The sequence below is a fragment of the Xyrauchen texanus genome, chromosome 7, assembly GCF_025860055.1.
Source record: "Xyrauchen texanus isolate HMW12.3.18 chromosome 7, RBS_HiC_50CHRs, whole genome shotgun sequence".
Classification (NCBI taxonomy): domain Eukaryota; kingdom Metazoa; phylum Chordata; class Actinopteri; order Cypriniformes; family Catostomidae; genus Xyrauchen; species Xyrauchen texanus.
The window spans coordinates 36,430,894-36,449,912 of record NC_068282.1 but is presented as its reverse complement, the minus strand read 5'-3'; the positions used below and the strand labels follow the sequence as shown (position 1 = coordinate 36,449,912).

Here is a 19,019-nt window from a genome sequence, read left to right as displayed (position 1 = left end):
CCTCTAAAATGATCTTCCCCCTCTGATATTTTATACAAATACACATAACTTTTGTCTTTTTCCCTCTCTCTTTCCTTACCACAGGCAGAAGGAAGTCTGCCAAAGCCAGTATCACTGTCAGAGATAGCAGCACTGGGAACATCACAATCAATGGCAAGAACTACCTCCAGTACTTTCCTGTACTACAGGACAGGTCTGTATGTGGTTACCATATGCATTGTATATTTGTGGAAAGACTGAAAAGAGCTTTGTATAACTAGTATTCATCTTTTTTTTTTTTATGGTTAGGATGCCATAAATGAAACCCACACTTTCCAAACCAAATATTTTCAAATCCAGCATTTGTGATCTGGATGTGTGGCACATGTGTTTTTTTTTTTTTTTTTTTTTTAATGTGGTTGAAAAGTTAATTACACAGATGAGTGAGTCAGAGACTTGGCGCTGTCAGTGTGCGGCCCGCTGCCCACCCTTATCACTCTGTCCGCTTCACACAAGTCTAATTGGAGCAGAAAGAGAGTGTTGGTCTGTGTCAGCACTGTGGGCCATCCCTGCAAGCGCACACATAAATTAATGCACACTTACATTGCATCCTCTCAGTAGTTCTTATGGTGGCAGGATTATCATTTTGTTTAAATATGATGCTACAGTCCTCAAATGGGGATTTGCAGGAGTGTCATTCCTACAGATGTTAAGAGCTTTAATAGTCCAGTGGAGAGAAACATGTTCTTAATTCTCTCTTGCCTCTTTCTTTCACTTTCTCTCTGTTGTTGCTTACATTTGTTTTCTTCACATTTTCTTTTACTCTTTTTTTCTCTCTATCTTTTGCTCCACATTCCCTCTCCATCTCTCTCAGGGAGCAGCTGATGTTTCCTCTGCACTTTGTGGGCATGCTGGGCAGGTTTGACATTGAAGGCAGCGTGGAGGGGAGTGGTCACTCTGCTCAGGCTGGGGCTCTAAGATTGGCCATCTCGCGGGCACTGCTTAGCTTTGTCTCTGAGGGAGAAGTGGAAAAGATGAGGCAAGGTGGGTGATGGAAGCACAGCAATATACTGTCAAATATGCACATACTCATATTTTAACCTCTTTCATCTGCACTTTGGCTATATACTTTAGAATTATAACAGACTACAGACTGCCATTCTTTTATAGAGTGGTTAAAGGAATATTCTGGGTTATTTACAACTTTGTTATGTGACAGCATTTGTGGCATGCTTTCGATTTGTCCCATAGTTTATAAAAACTAACAGAAAACAATTTTTCGTAAAAAGACTTACAATAGAGGCCAAGCAACATAAATAAACGTATACAATATGCATTACACTATCACATGGTTTTGAGTTTTCACACTCTTGCTCTGATTGCCAAAACAGCTGGTCTACTGACTGCTGACCCCAGGATCAAGGAGAGGAAAAAACCAGGCCAGGAGGGAGCTCGAAAGAAGTTCACTTGGAAAAAACGATGAACACGAATGGGACAATATATCACGGGGACCTCACTGTGTGAAAGAAAACAACTTCCCTGGATTGTTGGATTATTCTATGGCACTCGGAATAGATATGAAGAGGTCCTGCCCTCTCTCCCTGTCACACATAGATTGTGACAACCATACTCTGTGGATCACAGTCATAAACCAGCCCTAATGCATTCAAACATGATGTTATGGATATTATGTTTTCTCCATTGGATAATCTCAAAGGGAAACTTTCTCTTTTTGATTTTGTAACTTTTGTTCTCTGTGCACACTGTTTATTAATACTACAAAAACATAATTTGTCATATTTCTAGTTTGTTTTTCCTTCAAATGAACCCATTTGCTAGTTCTGTGTTGTTTTAATATCTTCGAACTACCACTAGAGGGCGACAAATATCAACTTGTGCTTAAAATGTAATTACACATTTATCTCAAATAGGATCAAGTTGTTTGAAGATATGGTTTGTTTGTTTGTAACAGACATTAAAAAAACATTAACACTGTCTATTCTATGATATAGCTGCCAATTTTTTGGGCCATAAGAAATTCTACCAAAAATGGTTTGTTCCTCATTAATTTTTGTGACTGACATCAGATTAAATATGCTTTTACATTTCAATAATATGTACATTTATTTTATAGAAATAATAACATTCTTGCAAAGCCATATTCTGAAAAATGTTATACCAAATTGAAGTTTATTTTCTAAGTTCATAGTTTCTAGTTTCACAGGACTGTTTTAGCTGAATACACACAAGGCCATATTCAGTACCAAATGTAAATGAGTACACCCCAAAAGATTTCTCAGTCTCTTTTTAGAATGAATAACCAAATAATATATATTTTTTTAAACCAAATGATTTAAGATCATGTTTCAAAAATGAGTACCCGTACACCCCAATGAAGGCTTTAGGAATAATACTTGATAAAATGCTAATTAATGGTAATTCAACAACAGATAAGTCTAATCTATCCTCACACAGGTGGCTGCAAGATAATTGACAATTAAGGGTTGTATTTAACCTGTTAAAACCTCTCCCATTCAATACTAACAATAATGGAAGACAAATGTCACAAGACTTGAGAAAGTAATTTCTTTACACTAAAAATGTCAGGGCTACAAGAATATTAGTGAAGCATTGCTAATCAGTCAGAATACAAATGTCACAAGACTTGAGAAAGTAATTTCTTTACACTAAAAATGTCAGGGCTACAAGAATATTAGTGAAGCATTGCTAATCAGTCAGAATACAGTAGTGACAGTGATCCAAAAATATGGACTTGTGGCAAGTTCTCTGAGATGTCCAGGCCATCCAAGGAAGCTAACACCTCAAGATGTGTGTTTTGTGCTGAGAAGAGTTGACGAAAATCACCATGCAAGGTCATCACATTTAGCTAATGCTGTAGAATGTAATTACTGGGGTGACTGTTTCACATGAAACAATGCTGCAGAGAAGTGGCATGCAAGAGTGTCATCCATGAAGGAAGCCACTACAAAAGCCAATGCACAAAAAACATCCAAACTGGCGTTGCAAGGGTGAAGAGTACAATGAAAAAAATGCATGCTACCCACAGTAAAACATGGAGGTGGCAGTGCTCTGTGGGGTTGTATGAGTGCTGCAGGTGTTGGGGAATTGCACTTCATTGATGACATCATGAATTTAGAGATGTACTGCCAAATACCAAAAGAGAAGATGCTTCCATCTCTCTGCGCCCTGGGTGGCCGAGCACTCTTTCAACATGATAATGACACAAAGCATACATCCAAGGCCACTGCTGCATTTCTGAGGAACAAGAGGGTAGAAGTGATTCAGTGGCCAAGCATGTCACCCAACCTCAACCCAATAGAACACATATGGGGAGTTCTGAAAAGACAGGTTGAGCATCATTCTTCATTCAGCATCCAGGTGCTGAAAGAGCTCCTCCAAAAATGGAGAAAAATAGACATGGCAGTATGTCAACAACTTGTTCACTCTGTGCCTAGAAGAGTTGGTGTTATTCTGAAAAATCTATTCATTAGATTTGGTGGAATTTGTTGTAGGGTGTATTCATTTTTGCAACAGCTAATTTGAATAAAATGTAGTAATTTCTTATCCTAAAGGTGCTGGTGACCAACCTTTTATGTTCATAATAAATGTTTAATAAAACTCAGTTTTGTCAAAATTCCAAAATGTTCTGGTGTTCACTGAGAATTAGTTAAAAATGTTACATTTTCAAAAGGGGTGTACTCATTAATGCTGAGTACTGTATATGGCCCATCTCATCTGAAAGAAATGATAAAGACCTAATGAAAAGAGCACTTTTGGAAATTGGGCATTATTTGCACAGGCTACTGTATATCTGGATGATTTGTCAAAAAAGTCTGCTTAAGTGGGAAATGCTGAGAAAACATTACCCAAATTATTTTTGTATTTAACAAAGATGAGAAACACTGATGAGTCAAAACATTACAACTACATACCTAATATGCTGTTGGTCCTCCGCATGCCACCAAAACAGTGCCGACCACTTAGGCGTGGACTCTACAAGACCCTTGAAGTTGTCCTGCGGTATCTAGTACCAAGACATTAGCAGCAGATCCTTCAAGTCCTGTAAGTTGCAAGGTGGAGCCGCCATGGATTTGCAGATCCTGCAGATCCCACAGATTCTCAGTCAGATAGAGGTGTAATTCCTACACCGTTCACCTGATTTGGATGTAAATACCCTCAAATTAAAGCTGAAAGTCTGCAGTTAAAGCACATCTTGTTCGTTTCATTTCAAGTCCATTGTGGTGGTGTATAGAGTCAAAAAGATTAGAATTGTGTCGATGTCCCAATATTTATGGACCTGACTGTACATGCTCTAAATGACAATATTTTTATTTGCAATTTGGGATAAATGTTGTAAGTACTTTATAAAACACATACCTATAAAGAGTAAATCCAGAGAAACTGATAATTTTGCAGTGGTCTCTTAATTTTTCCCAGATCTGTACATATACAGTGCATCCGGAAAGTATTCACAGTGCTTCACTTTTTCCACATTTTGTTATGTTACAGCCTTATACCAAAACAGTAGAAATGTGCTGATGTATCAGCCAAACATGGATATTGGCCTATAAAAGTAATTATCTGACTACTTACCTTTAAGCTTGACACAGCAATCAGAATTCAGTTAATGGGAGTAAATTTTTTTTTTTTTTAGATATTACCTGTATAATGTGAGCTTCACAGAGGCTATTCAGAAATAATTTCATGCACATTAAAAACATAAGATGTAATACATTTTCCGTAATTTTACAAAAGGTAGCAGAAACATAAAACTATCAGTATTGGCAGATGTTGTTCTAAATTCCAGTAATAAGTGTTAGCACACACATTTTTATAGGTGCATCCCTAATAAATTGTACTTTTATTTAAGCATAGTCTTGTTTATTAAAATGGACGTCTTTACATTCTGTACATTCCACCCACAATGGCATTGATTTACAAAGCAACAAAGTTATTAATACAGTATGTACACACCAATATCTGTGTATATATGTATAAAATACTTCAGTGGATATAAAGAGATGTAGCAATGAAGAGGATTTGGCTTTACAATTGCTCAAGCTGAAAAATGAAGAGTCTCTCTTTAGACAATTAAGGGGGAGGACAGATTTGTTTGCATGTACAGAATGATGAAACTTATGGAAGAAACAGTTTGCCTAACATAAGCAAAAATCAAAGCAAAGACCTCATAGAGCAAGTACAATTTACTATACCGACATTTCAAGATTAAGTTGCCATATTAACATGTGCATGCTGCACACTTTTAAAGAACCTATACACCAGAGTATTATGCACAATACCCAAAGTGTTATACTTATTTGTGTTTTTAACTGTGAAATAATTTCATCATCCTTGTGACTAATGACCATTAGTTAGGCCATCATTGGAAAACTTGTCTCTGTCTAGTTGTAGGCTGTTCTTATCCTATGGCTCCCTGGCCAGACGTTGCCGAGGTCACTTTAGGATTGATTTTGTAGGCAGTGCTTATTGTGCTTTTTTTTTTCAGCCTTTCAAAAATCTAACTCTTCCAATTTTATAGACATAAGACACCTGTTGAAATTCTAAAATACTTAATTCAAGTACGAGTTTACAGATTATTCTCAGGAAAGATCTTCTGTAATTGCTGCCTTGCTTTCCTAACATCATACAATGTAACATCTGTTAAAAAACTTTAATTAATACAATTCACAGATTAGGCATTCTTAAGACACAAGGATCCATGCCCACATCACCACATGCATATGAGAAACAAAATGGTTTTGATTTAATAAGCAATTTTAGCTTTTTTGTTATAACATGTGTACAAACAGCACAGCCTGAGTCTATTGATTGGTTTGAAATGATTAATGACATGGTTAATATATTCTTTAAAATACAAAGAATATTACTTAAAGGAATATTCCAAGTTCAATACAAGTTAAGCTAAATCGAAAGCATTTGTGGCATAAAGTTGATTACCAATGGAATATTCTGGGATCAATACAAGTTAAGCTAAATTGACAGCATTTGTTGCATTATGTTGATTACTACTAAATTGATTTCAACTTGTCTCTTTTCTTTAAAAACACAAATCTGTGGAAATGAGTGTAAAGTGTGATAAAATGGCTTACATTTTCTGTCTAATGTTTACAATGGAAGTTCTCCAAATGTCTGCAACTAAATGGTTTAACCCAGCTATGATGAAGACAATCGTATTCATAATTAAATTAGCATTTCTTCCATAAATGGACCATGACAGAGGATGCAAGTAATTATGTAAGGCTTTAACTTGTCACTCTCTGACCACAGAGAATTTAACTTTGGTGTTTGTTTGATGAAAACCATTGACACATATTATACACACATTTTTGACAATTCTGCTTTTTGGGAAGAGATGGTTAAGAGACTGAAATAGAAGTAAGTAATTTTACCTCAAACATGCTAACCTTTTGTAAACAACAGTTAAATTGTTACCATGGATAACACTTCAGCTGCTAAAGGCTGCAATAAGTGTTTACTGATTTTGAGTTATAAAACATTTACAATACATTTATTTGCATTTAAAAAAAAACTAACAAAACAAAAAACAGCAGAGCCACTGAACCAGTCATCATAAGGCAATGCTAAAAAGATCAACCAGGAGACAATGTCAAATTTTGGGATGTTTAACTTTTTGTTTGATGTTCATTAAAATGTTCAAACACTTATATTCACTGTCAGTGTTGCGTGTACACACAGAAGGACAATAGAATAAATAGGTTTCTCAAACACTTGCACACTCATTCACTGACTGACTCTCACACAGAGAAATAGATTTGTATAGCAGGGTTCTGGTCACTCCGAATGCTCTTGCATGGGTTCTGAACAGGTGTACTCAGCCCTCTCCATGCGTGCGCAGTACAGGTGCAAAACCAGCATCTGTTGACTGTCCCACAGTACTGATCAGCTTCATATGTGGTTGCTATGGTTGGCGTTTTCCTGTTGCCACTCTACTGGCAAGTCCAGGGCTTTCTTTGCGATACAGTGAATATGGACCGGTGTTCCGCCGGGCAGGCAGGCACAGTCTGGCTCGCTAAAGGTATTGTGGCACAGCTTGCATCCCTTCTTTTCAGATACTAATATTGGGCCACCTCGATACTTCAGCTGCATGACACCGAAAACAATGATTAGTACTGATGCTCTTTTAGCGAATTCATCAAGAAATGTATGAAGTTAAAGCTTAGCTTCAACTCACCCTATCATGCTGAAGCTGGAGGTTTTCTGCTCGGGCCAGCCCCACTGCAACCTGTGAAGTGCAACGTGCATGCACACTGGCCCTTACTGCCCCACATAGGAAAGGACGGAGTAGCGGCAAGGACCACTCCTCTGGGAGGAGCTTTAACACCTGCACTGCATCAAAAATGTCAGCATGTCGGTTAAGCAAGTCAACAGCGGCTATGGTTTGTGCCCCTCCAGGTACATCTGGGTCCAGATAAACACTCAAGAGTTGTTGGAAAAGGTTCTGACGGTAGATCTGGTCCTGACATGCAGAGGCCCAGGAGCAGTATTCCTCAGCCGCCGTAGAGTCTTTGAGCTGGTGCACTAGAATGTGCAAGGCCTTGTCATGTTCCTCTACCTTCCCATGTAGTATAGCTTGCTCAAGTAGCAGCAGCTCGGAGTCCTGAAGTTTACCTGCAAGCACACAAGCAACAAGCACTAGAACCACATTAGAGTATAAAACTAATTACAAACATTAACATGCATGCATGAACACTCAATAATTACAACGAGCCATATCTGCAAACCCAACAAAGATCAATATATTTTGCATAGATCAATACAACTACCTGCTCCGCACTAGCCTCTGCTGTTGGTACCTACTTCCCAAGGGGTAAATCAATAACTGAAATTGGTCACTCAGTAACTTTTGTCTTTGTATCATCTTGGAATGACACCTAGAGGCTTGGATGCAGCATCATTTAAATCAGAAAAAGCTTTATTGTTCAATAGTTTTTAGTTTCAAATGCCATTGTAGAAATTTAGTGTTCACAGTCAGCCATGATTAATTTAATCAATGAGTGAAAATGTCAAATAACGGGACGGTTACTGAGATTAAGCGAGTAGTATTCAGCTGGTCATGTGATTCTAAAATGGCAGCCCCCAATGTGCGAACCCTCTCCATGTAGAATAAAACGGCTTTTATAAGGTTACTGATATGACTGAAGTCTTCATTTTAATGTGAGTGGTCATGATTTCCTACATATATTGCAAAATTAGTATTAATGTATCTAGGAGTTTAACACTCTGGGGTCGACAGACGCGTGTCCTGCTGGATTTTTTCATCATTACAGCGGAAACAACATAAAGTACTCTGTCATTTTTGGGTATACAGATAAGTGTAAGACATCATTAGAGACTATAAAGGGTCTACTTTTATTTGTGTACACTCACAACAACAACAAAACCTTGTGCTTTTGTAAAATAAAGAAAATAAAAAGGGTGAGCTTACAGCAGTCACTATGTTCATGAGCATATATCTGAAACACGTCACACAAATGAACAAACTTATCAAACAGTGAATACTTATCACACAAACATGAAACGTGTCTAAAGAAAGCTTAAAATGTCTACTTTTCAATAAAACAATTCTAATTTAAAACAAATATTCTCCTGCTATGTAATCTGTATGAAACAAAGCGATGTACAGTTTCTCTAAAATTATCTAAAATTAAGTAAAGTCTTTATGTAAAGAAAAAGTATAGTCCGATTTACTTTTAACTTAAAACTTGATTTTGATCATTAAGTCTCCTCACGTTCATTCTCTTTCGGTCACATTCCTCAGTGATAGTCCCAGGGGAGGGGTCATTGTTCAACAATCAATATTCATGATAGTTCACGCCTCCTTGCATATGACCTTTTTAACACTAAAAGTGTCTTACAAGTTAAATTACTATATTGTTTTGTATGAATGAGTGATCAGGATTGATTTCACATCATTTTTTAGTAAAAACTCTAGGCTACAAGATCCAGTTCTCCAAGGTATTGTGGACAAATGTTTAGTATGTGTTATATGGCCTCATTTCAATTACCGTAATTTCCGGACTATTGAGCGCACCTGAATATAAGCCGCACCCACTGATTTTTAAATAAAATATTATTTTAAACATAAATAAGCCGCACCTGTCTATAAGCCGCAGGTGCCTACCGGTACATTGAAACAAATGAACTTTACTCAGGCTTTAACGAAACACGGCTTGTAACAAAAAAAATAGACTTTAACGGAACACGGTGTGGCAGCGGGGGCGTGGTCAAGCGCCCGTCCGGGAGAGAAAATCGGTAAGGGCGCTTACACCTGAGCTAAATTATGTCTAACACTGGTGTCTATGTTTTTTTTTCTTATATATAAAATTTGAAAGCGGGAAAAATCCATATATTAGCCGCGTCATTGTATAAGCCGCGAGGTTCAAAGCGTGGGAAAAAAGTTGCGGCTTATAGTCCGGAAATTACGGTACTTAAAATTTAGTTTTTTCCAAAACTACGCATAAATGTTATTTTCTCAAAAATACAAACATGTACACACATGTTGCTCACATTGTAGCCCAGTTTGTGCTGAATACAGTGTTATAAGACTTAAGCTATTAATATGTTTTTAAGCAACTGAAAAAAAGCACAAATGTCAAAGCATGTCAAAATTTCTCCAGGGCCCAAAACACCCTCAGACCCCAGAGGGTTAATGAGTCAACCTATAAATAAAGACTATTTGAAAGGAAAACAGAGCAAAAAGGAAGTGAGAACAAAATGGGCTGTCCAAGACATTTGTTCGCTGGTATTTGGTACCCACCTAGTAGTAATTGGACTCTGTACAGACTGGACTCTTTCAGTAACTGTTGTAGTTTCTGGCGAGCAGCAGACAGTTGCTCCTCAGTGGATGATGATTGTGAGATCAGGCCCAGCACTCTGTCTGCATACAGCACAGCCAAATGTGTGTGATAATTCTCTTTCTGTAATAGCAAAGACACAACACACAAAGGACAGAGGAAACCTTCAGAATAGGTACCGGAAGACATCTAAAAATTAGAACCTTGTCATTTAGTAGATTATTTTATCCAAACTGCCAGGGAGAACAGGTTCAGGGTTATTGCAAAGAGCATGCAGGGATTAAATGCCTTGTTTCAGGATACTTTGGTGAAATCTGTTCATTGATTTGTGGATTGCCTACCAGGGCTAGAAACTAAACTAGTTGTAGAGCACTGAAATAAACCATGGAATTCTTAGGCACAGTGGTGTTCTTACCTGCAATCTTTTCTCTAATACCAGGTGTTCCAGGTAGAGCAAAATGGCTTGATTGTGCTTCTTTAAATATGTAATCACGTCATCTGGGTTTAACTGTCCCTTCTTGTCCACAGAGATGGGCCTTTTGGTGAAGATCTGTACACCAATCTTTAGGTGATACAAGAGAAGGCATACTACCAGTCAATAATATCCTCTGAAATATTCTGTAGGTGAACAAAAGGCCCATATAGTATTGATGCCTCTCATTCCAAAGGGTGCATTATGATGAGGATAAAGCACACACCTTTTGATCTTTCTGTATTGCCCAGTCCGCATACTGCCACACAAGCTCAAGATTGGAACAGAAACTAAGAAAGTCCACAACATATTCAAACAGATCTGGTCTTGTTGAGTCCTGGAGTTCCCCGTTGATAATCTTAACCCACATCTACAACAAGACGATACCAAAGAAAATTGTACTTAGTCATACATTACTTGAGTCTTTGTATTTTTTCCCCAATTGTAATGTTATTCAATAGAATAACTTCCTGCTTAAAAGAAAATTTCAGGTTAAAACTTGTCATTAAGTGTATAATATTTTCGATGTTAAAACGCTTTCTCTTATCCCATCTTACAGTATTAAACTTTCATGTTCCTACCTGGTATCCTCGCAGATACTTAGCAAAACCTAAAAAGGACTTAACCAGTTTACTACTATTACTACTAGTAGTGGAACTCGTAGTAAATGGTAGGAAAGAACAAAAAATTTGGCCACCGAAAAGATTTGGCCAAAAATGCCATAAAATACCATTACTTGCCGTTAAAATGACGTTCACATTTTCTTCTCTTTTTCGATTGAAAATTTTAACAGAAACTGTTATTTTAAAATCCAATTACAGAAACAATATACATGTTTCCATCCAAGTTTTGAATTTAGTTGTTGCGATAAAACAGAATATCACAAAAACAATTTGCGAATAAAGAACGTTTTCATCCCATAAGTTTGAGAAAACAAAATTGGAACTTCCGGGTCAATTGGCACAAAATGGAAGTTGTATCCACTAGGGAAATCACTGTGGCTCTTTTGTTCAATGTAATAAATCACTTGCTGTTAAGAGTGCCCAGACAAAACACTCTCATACACCCCTCATGTTTACTTGTGATCACAGGCAAATGTCTTATATTTGGGAACGAAAGCGTGTCAGGCAATTTTGGGAGGTAAATGTAGTCAGTAATTTTGATGACAGGTTTTTTATTCGGTGTAGTGCCGAATTTTGACTCCCTAGTATCCTTATGTTTAGGGGTAGGTGTAGGGATGGGATTTAGGTGTAGGGACCAATGAGGTTAGAGTTAGGGGTGGATGTAGGTTTGGGATTAGGGATAAGGGACAATCAGGTAGCGGTAAATAAGTAAGATTTCGGCAGAAGACCGGCATTGCATAATGACCAGAGCAACATTTGAGATGCCATGCGATGATATTGGTTTGATGGTTAGTCCAGTTATGAATCAATATTCAGTCACACATCTTGAGACAAAGTCATGTGACTTTCTTGATGTGCATGTGTTTCAATCATAGTTTATGCACATGTCTTATCAAATAAAAAAAATGTCCACCTCAATCAAACGCATACATTTATTAATGCACATTTTGGAGATTTTATTCATATCTTGGTGTTTCCATAAACATTTTGGTTTGTGATATCCCAAATCGCATAAAAATAGGTGGATAGACACAAAGCTAATGACATGGAGAAAAGCAGCATTCATTAGAAATTATCATGGTTTAATTCCATTTAAATGGCGTCTGATGATTGATATAATGACAGTAATAAATTGAGCACATAAATGCGCACATTGACTGTCAACAAGTCGAGAAACATACTTGCATGTGAAAATCCATACAAGCTTCTGTTACTGAAGAACATGCCATCTTTTCTTTATTAATTTGTATTTTATTGTTTATTCTTAAGGACTTAATAGTATAACGATGTGCTTATATTACACAAAAGTCAGTTTTCTATAGAGTTGTGTAATTAAAATAAATATATATTATCCAACATTTTTGAAGTTGTTGGAGCCTTGATGTTTAGGTAGTAATGCAACCTGATGGAAAAACAAGTTTAATCGCTTAGAAAATATATTATATTTACAATGTGTTAAGTTGTTTAAAACAAAAAAAAAAATGTTTTAGTGTGTCCAGAAATTTCGGTTTTGGCCAAGAAATTTCACTTAGCTGCATCACTAATAACTGGTTTACTTATTTTAGCTGGTATTGATCAGGGGTGGACTGGGAAGAGAAATCCGGGATTTTACATGGGGAGGGTTGGGGTTGGTGGTGTTGCTGTCCTTTTCTGCATAACGCGGCGGCTCATTTCAGTCCCGGTTCTCCCGATGGCCAGTCCGCCCCGATCACCCCCGAAGTGTGACGGCCCACCGGGAAAATAATCGGTATGCCAGATTACCAATCCAGCCCAGGCATTGATCAGAGTTGAAAGATTTTAACTGTTTTCCCTTACTTTAGCTGTTCACAACACACGGTTTTGTATTTACAAACTGTGGTAACGGACTACATGCCACAGAAAATGTTGATACAGTTTAATTTGTATTCAATTCTGAATATTCCTTTAACATTTGCAGCAAACTTTACTAGCTTGTAACCGCAACCTAAAAGTTCAAGTAGATCACAGAACAAGAATCAGATCCTACCTGTATAGCAGCAGAATCTTGACTATTATAGTGATATAGAAGGCCAAGGGCAAAATACCTGAAGAAAGAAATATCATTAACAGTCAATCACACACACCATTTAAGCATTGTAGCAAAGTTATTCGACCACTGTCAAACACTGACATTTATCAATGCTTTTAATCATATGCTGCCATGGCAACTGCAAATTCTGCAAATGCAGTGAATAAAAAGCCAGAGGGCATGGATGACTAATGCATCATAATGACAACCAAAACATTTTATATTCAGCAAAAGAGTTGCAAGCATCAACTATGGGACTTTATGCTTTCTTTAAAAAAAAAAAAACTAGACAGAATCTTTTGTTCAATGTCTACTCAAAGAACAATAAAAGCGAGTACCCACTTGTGGTTCTTCTCCAGCCAGGGGGCGCTGTCTGCTAGGAGGCAGGCGTTATCGGAGACCAGCAAGTCCAAAAGACTTTCGTGGCCGGTCTCAGCGTAGAGCTTTAGCAATGCTGTGTCCACATCTTGGCAGAAACCATTAGCGCTGTCGCTGCTGCGCACCTCATGTAGGTAGCTAATGAGGAAACGTTTGAAGCACTGTACTTTCTCCTGGTCCCCCTGCGTCAGATGATTCAGGTCAGCAAATTCGTGAAGTGGTGGATGGCATCGTGTGAAGGAGGAAGAGGCGGGTAGGAGCAGTGGATAAAGGGATATCAGCTCCCGTACATCAAGCTGTCCCTTCCTGAGATGAGCACCACATAAACATTTATAAAATTAGACATTTAGTTTCCTATTTAAATGATGTATTCAAAGACAGCTTTAATGTTTGGATGCCAATGGATGAACACATTTAAATGTTTGAGATATTTATAAATAAACGTTCTTAGTTTTTGTCTTTATTATTAAAAATAATTTTCAGGCTATATTTAATCATTTTAAAATACACATTATGGTGGAAACTGACATTTATGTGCATAATTCTATGGTCAGCTCTTACGATGGAGGGATGTTTTTACATAGTAAAACAATCCAGTTATATCTCCTCAGCATGTCTACAAATGTAGAATGTCTTGAATATTAATGTATTAATGGCAATCTGTGGTTTAATGAATTAATAATTCTTGCCATATGACAGATTTGGTAGCTTAAAACATACCAAATTCAACATGGTAGACCCAGAGATGATTCTGTGAGAAATTTATTCAGCTATTAGACAAGTTTCTGTTCTCTATCTAGCAGCATATAGCAATTAGGGTCATGTGTGCAGAGGGAGAAGAAGCTATTAGTGAAGAAGTTAATTAACTTCATTCAGTCATCCTCGGAAACATCTGGGCCCGAGTGGCAGTTCACAGTATTAATTACAGGACAAAATGATGCACTTCACCTAAAATGTTCTTTTGCTTCTAAAAACTGAAGCTGGCCAAACTGGATGAATCCTGCTTGTTGGAGAATTCGTTTGTGCAATTTCTAAAAGAAAAGAGACAAGGGAACAACATCAAGTAAAATCTAAATTTCTCCATCTACCAAAAGCACTCTTGTGTCTCGCCATTTGTCAGAACAGCGTACCAGATACTTTTCTTTGGGAATGTTTCTCTGTGCAGCTTCTGTGAGGGTCAGTGCCTCTTCGACTCGATGGCTTACCAAGAGGTCTTGGATCTGACGCTCCAGAGGGAGAGGCACCAACATATAAACCGCCTTTGTAGAGGCCAACACCACCTTACCTGAGGGAAGGGACAAGACAAAGAGAAAAACACCATTATACCTAAGAGAGAAAATGAGTGAAAGATGCAATTCACAGGCTTCTGAGGGGAAAAAGACATTAGGCGCTTTAAGTCTCTTACAACTTTCAGCTAGTTTTCCCCACAGACCTGTGATGACATGACAATGATGAGCCGCATGTCTTTTGCAACATGGGAGATTAGTTGATGTGATTGGCCAAATTATGAGACCACCAATCGAGTCATGGGAAGCAAATATTGGCCGATACTGATCGGTGGTCGTTCAATCAGAGTATAGCTATTTAATATGATAGTGAAAAACATGTAGGGTACATCAAATTGATAAAACAAAATCTGTATATTATATATATTTTTTTAAATCAATAAAAAAAAAAAAAAGTTAATAAAAATATTTTTATATTTTTAAAATATAAATGTAATTTGTTCACGTATAAAGTGTTAAAACATTAATAAAAAGGGAGGAGGACAACAGTGCACACTAGTAACCATGGACGGTATGTGCACAATAGCAATTGCACTTTATCAGAAAAAGACTGAATCAAACAAACTGTACATACATTGCACAGTGAACATGACATAAATAGCGGCCAATTTCAGGGTTGTCAACATTGGATACCTGGTTGGAGTGAGATTTTGATGACAGGAAGTCACATACAAATTTGTAACACCAAACACAACCTAATGTAACCCTACACTGTAAATAGTTATGCATTTTTGTGATCAATTATGAAATACATAATTTAAAAACACATACGCTTTGGCACAACCAAGGTTTTTCTGTGGTCAAAAATAGTCTTTGGTGGCAGTTAAACTTCATGGTCATTTCATGTTTACATTGTATACATTTAATATACAATCTATTTGTTATTTTTATCTAAGCATCTGGAATATTCAAATTTAACAGAGTTTTTTTTTTAGTTCGTGGTGCTATGGGAAATCAACATATAATTTCAATTAAATAACACCTTTTTACCACAATATTCCTTTTTTCCTGGTGCTTTGTGGATGATGTGTTGAACTTCTGGTTAAGCATAAACAATTGTTATGTTATGTACTAATGCAGCATTAAAAATTACTTGAGAACAAATGATCACAGAATTATAGCGAAGTGATATTGTTCTTCCCCACCTATCTGTTACTGATTATGGGTTTGAGGAGGATGGCCAAATATCGCAAATAGAAGTATTTTAGTTATCCATCGATGGAAGAACCTGAGAAGACTAACCTGAAAGCTATGTAGCCTATTACCGCCTTCACAGCTGTAAAGTTTAACATATTTTGAGAACTGTAGATATTTTGGTTTATTTTAAAGCATATATTGAGTCTAGCCAGAACCTAAAGAGTTTGTTGTACCGAGATTATTTACTGTACTTATTGCAGATACAGGGGAGGTCCAGACAGAAGGATGCTTGTGTATTGCAGGACTTTCGGATATAATACAATTATGTTGTGGGAGAAACTGTAGTAAGCTCAATCTAGATTTATAATTGTTAGTTTACATACATAATATCTGTATCTAAATGCTATAACCTACTGTACATGAAATGTTTCAGTGTTGACTAACAACTGATCATGTTGATAGATTTAATTTATTAGGAAATAAGGATTTATTAGCAGCCACACAATACATTGTACACAAAAGTACAATGTTCTTTGTAAAGCAACTATAAAACAGTATGTATTATTAAAAGCACTAGCTGTACAAATACATTTAATTGATACTGAATGTCCACACTGTTTTCCAAATAACCTTTTCACCTTAAGGGAAGGAAGACAAGCACATTCTGCAAAGACACTTAAAAGAAAGTGAAATACTGGCAGGAAAAATGCAGGAAAGAGGAAAATCAGAATACAGTTAATTTCAAAGGGATTTATTTACTTATTTTTATTGCCATATCAGCATACTGGCTAAATTCATGGCAAGATCAAGGTAGTTTTAAAAAGGTAATTACACAATATAGTATATAAAACAGTAATGTACACAATGAAAATAATATAAGACCTTTCATTTTAATATTTGATAAAAACTTTAAAATTATCCCTGGTGAGACATTTTTGAAAACATTCACTAAAACCATCGCATAGCGGCATTAAAAGTAGGATACTCCAGTAGAATAACCAACACCGCATCTTGAGTAAACAGTCTGGTCAAATGACCTACACTCAAAAAGGAAAACTTATGAAAGATCTTTCATTTATAATTGGTTTGACATACAACTTATTATGGATGCAATAGTTCCGTTCCATTCCATTTGCCACATATATATATATATATATATATATATATATATATATATATATATATATATATATATTCAGTATGGGTTTGAGATCTGATGGTGGGACTTGAGAATCAGTAATTCTCAGAATGAGAGATTTCTTTGCAGCAGTTTCTGCCGGTTCATTACCAAACAGTCCATTTCAAATGTGATAAAACATCTCACTACTGTACATGTCTCATCTAATAATTATGGTCTTCCACTGTAGAAATTATCCAATTAGCATCACAGCATGAAAACAGTTGAAAACATCGTCACTACTTACAGACAGTTCAGGTAAAACACGGTTCCTTTTTATCCTCAGTATTAATGCCATTTCAAAACATGTGAAGCATTCACAAAACAAATATGCAAAATAGAAATGAACAAACTCTCATAATTTCAAATGAACTTTCAGCACATGTACACACACCTGTTAGCACAGTAATTCTATTGTTTATAAATAATTCATTACACTCCATTTCTGGACGTCTATCACAGTCGGACAATAACGGTGGATAATATAAGTAATCCCTGCTGTTGACTTCTTGCCAATAAAGAGAAGAGCACACAAAAATGTAGTCCAAAGCATTTTCAAAACAGATGTTCCGAAGCCAATCCTTCTGTAGTAAGCCGATGGAAGCAGCAGCAACTTGGACTGGAGCATTTTGCGAAAATCTTAGTTTCGCTTGATTATTAGTATAACCATTCAGGATAACCAACTGCACACATTGTCCAGGAAATTAAGACATCTTACAACATTTAAAAAAGCAAGAATCTAACCACATGACACGCAAGCAAGCAGTGACCGGCTAAACACAAAATGCCAACCAATCTCACTTCTGCCAGCCAAATAGATTGTTTGTTTTATGCCATGCCAGCTTCTATGGCTAGATTCATGGCAGGAGCCAGGTTTAGTTATTTAAAAATAGAGTTAAATAAGGTGTTAAAGATACATTTTTCATAAAAACCTTAACACTAAATTTGGATTCACTTGATTAAAAACCTTTTTTAAAGTATCAATTGAATAATACAGGTTCCTCAGATGTGTAGGGGTATGACAGTCCAGTAAAATATGTTTAATGTACAGTGGGTTCTGACAAGATGAATAATTTGGTGAATTTTCTCCTGATAGTAAAAATTGGTGTGCGAGTCTTGTACATCCTATCCAGCGTTGTATGTAAATGACTTGATCCCAGCGATTATTAAAAGCAAACACATATCGTTCCAACAAAAAGATTTATTTCCTGTAATTTGTCGTTTAAACATTGATCCCACTCCAACTGCCATTTGTTTTTGATACATACATTCAGAGTTGGTTTCAGATCTGTGGAAGGTATAGGGCATTTTACTGGTTCAGTAGATAGTGCTTCTGACAGCTCTGTCTGCTTGTTCATTACCAGAGATTCCTGAGTGTCTAGGTACCCAGCAGAAAATAATATTAAAACTATTCGCTTCAAGAGATGACAGTTTGATTAAAATCTTAACGATTGTTGGGTGATCTGTTTTAGTAACTTCAAGACATGATTTGAATCAGTTATTATAAAAAAAATATTTTTGTTTAGCAGTCTCAATAAACTTCAGTGCCAGTATTAGAGCATTTGCCTCTGCAGTGAAAACTGAACTTTGTTCAGGGATGCGGGTGGATACTCTGACATGATTGGTTTGTTGCAAAAACTGCTGCCTTTCGACCCTTCTTGAAACCACATTGGGCATTACTTATGTTGTGTTTAGATTCCAATATCCAAGACCAGGCAATCAATGAACATCCTCTCCATTGTTTTGCATAAACAACTGGTTAAAGCTAAAGGGTTGTAGTTTATGGGGTCGTTATGGTCTTTTCCTGGCTTTAGAATAGGAATCATTTCTGCTTCATGCCAGGCGGATGGGATTTTTCCCAATATCCAGATGGAGTAAAAATTCTAAGGAGCATTTTCAGTTAAAGGTGAGGTAGATTCTTTAAAAATTGATAGTGGATTTTATCCAGTCCAACAGCTGTGTCATGGGATTTTTTTAATGGCTTGCTGTAGTTCTTCCACAGAAAAAGGTTGGTTGTATTGTGTTACTGGAGCAGGCAGTTCTCAACAGATGAATTGTTTTTG

General features: G+C 36.7%; 2 protein-coding genes across 4 annotated transcripts in view; one reads left to right on the top strand and one right to left on the bottom strand.

The window, feature by feature from the left end:
- The window catches only part of LOC127646083 (28S ribosomal protein S9, mitochondrial-like), a 29,973-nt gene extending 25,753 nt beyond the window's left edge, over nt 1-4,220 (top strand). Inside the window, exons 9-11 of the mRNA XM_052129535.1 lie at nt 85-193; nt 854-1,023; nt 1,371-4,220. Of these exons, the coding sequence (XP_051985495.1) occupies nt 85-193; nt 854-1,023; nt 1,371-1,462 (371 nt within the window). The 3' untranslated portion in view covers nt 1,463-4,220. The remainder of the gene's footprint in view (nt 1-84; nt 194-853; nt 1,024-1,370) is intronic.
- Nucleotides 4,221-4,719: 499 nt separating this feature from the next.
- Nucleotides 4,720-19,019, bottom strand: part of LOC127646943 (transforming growth factor-beta receptor-associated protein 1 homolog) — a 57,501-nt gene continuing 43,201 nt past the window's right edge. For all 3 annotated transcript variants that reach the window (XM_052130930.1, XM_052130931.1, XM_052130932.1), the window contains 9 exons: nt 14,487-14,641; nt 14,305-14,387; nt 13,321-13,662; nt 12,937-12,994; nt 10,535-10,678; nt 10,252-10,398; nt 9,800-9,959; nt 7,214-7,650; nt 4,720-7,122 (listed from right to left, as the gene is read on the bottom strand). In XM_052130930.1, the coding sequence (XP_051986890.1) occupies nt 6,928-7,122; nt 7,214-7,650; nt 9,800-9,959; nt 10,252-10,398; nt 10,535-10,678; nt 12,937-12,994; nt 13,321-13,662; nt 14,305-14,387; nt 14,487-14,641 (1,721 nt within the window). In that variant the 3' untranslated portion in view covers nt 4,720-6,927. The remainder of the gene's footprint in view (nt 7,123-7,213; nt 7,651-9,799; nt 9,960-10,251; nt 10,399-10,534; nt 10,679-12,936; nt 12,995-13,320; nt 13,663-14,304; nt 14,388-14,486; nt 14,642-19,019) is intronic.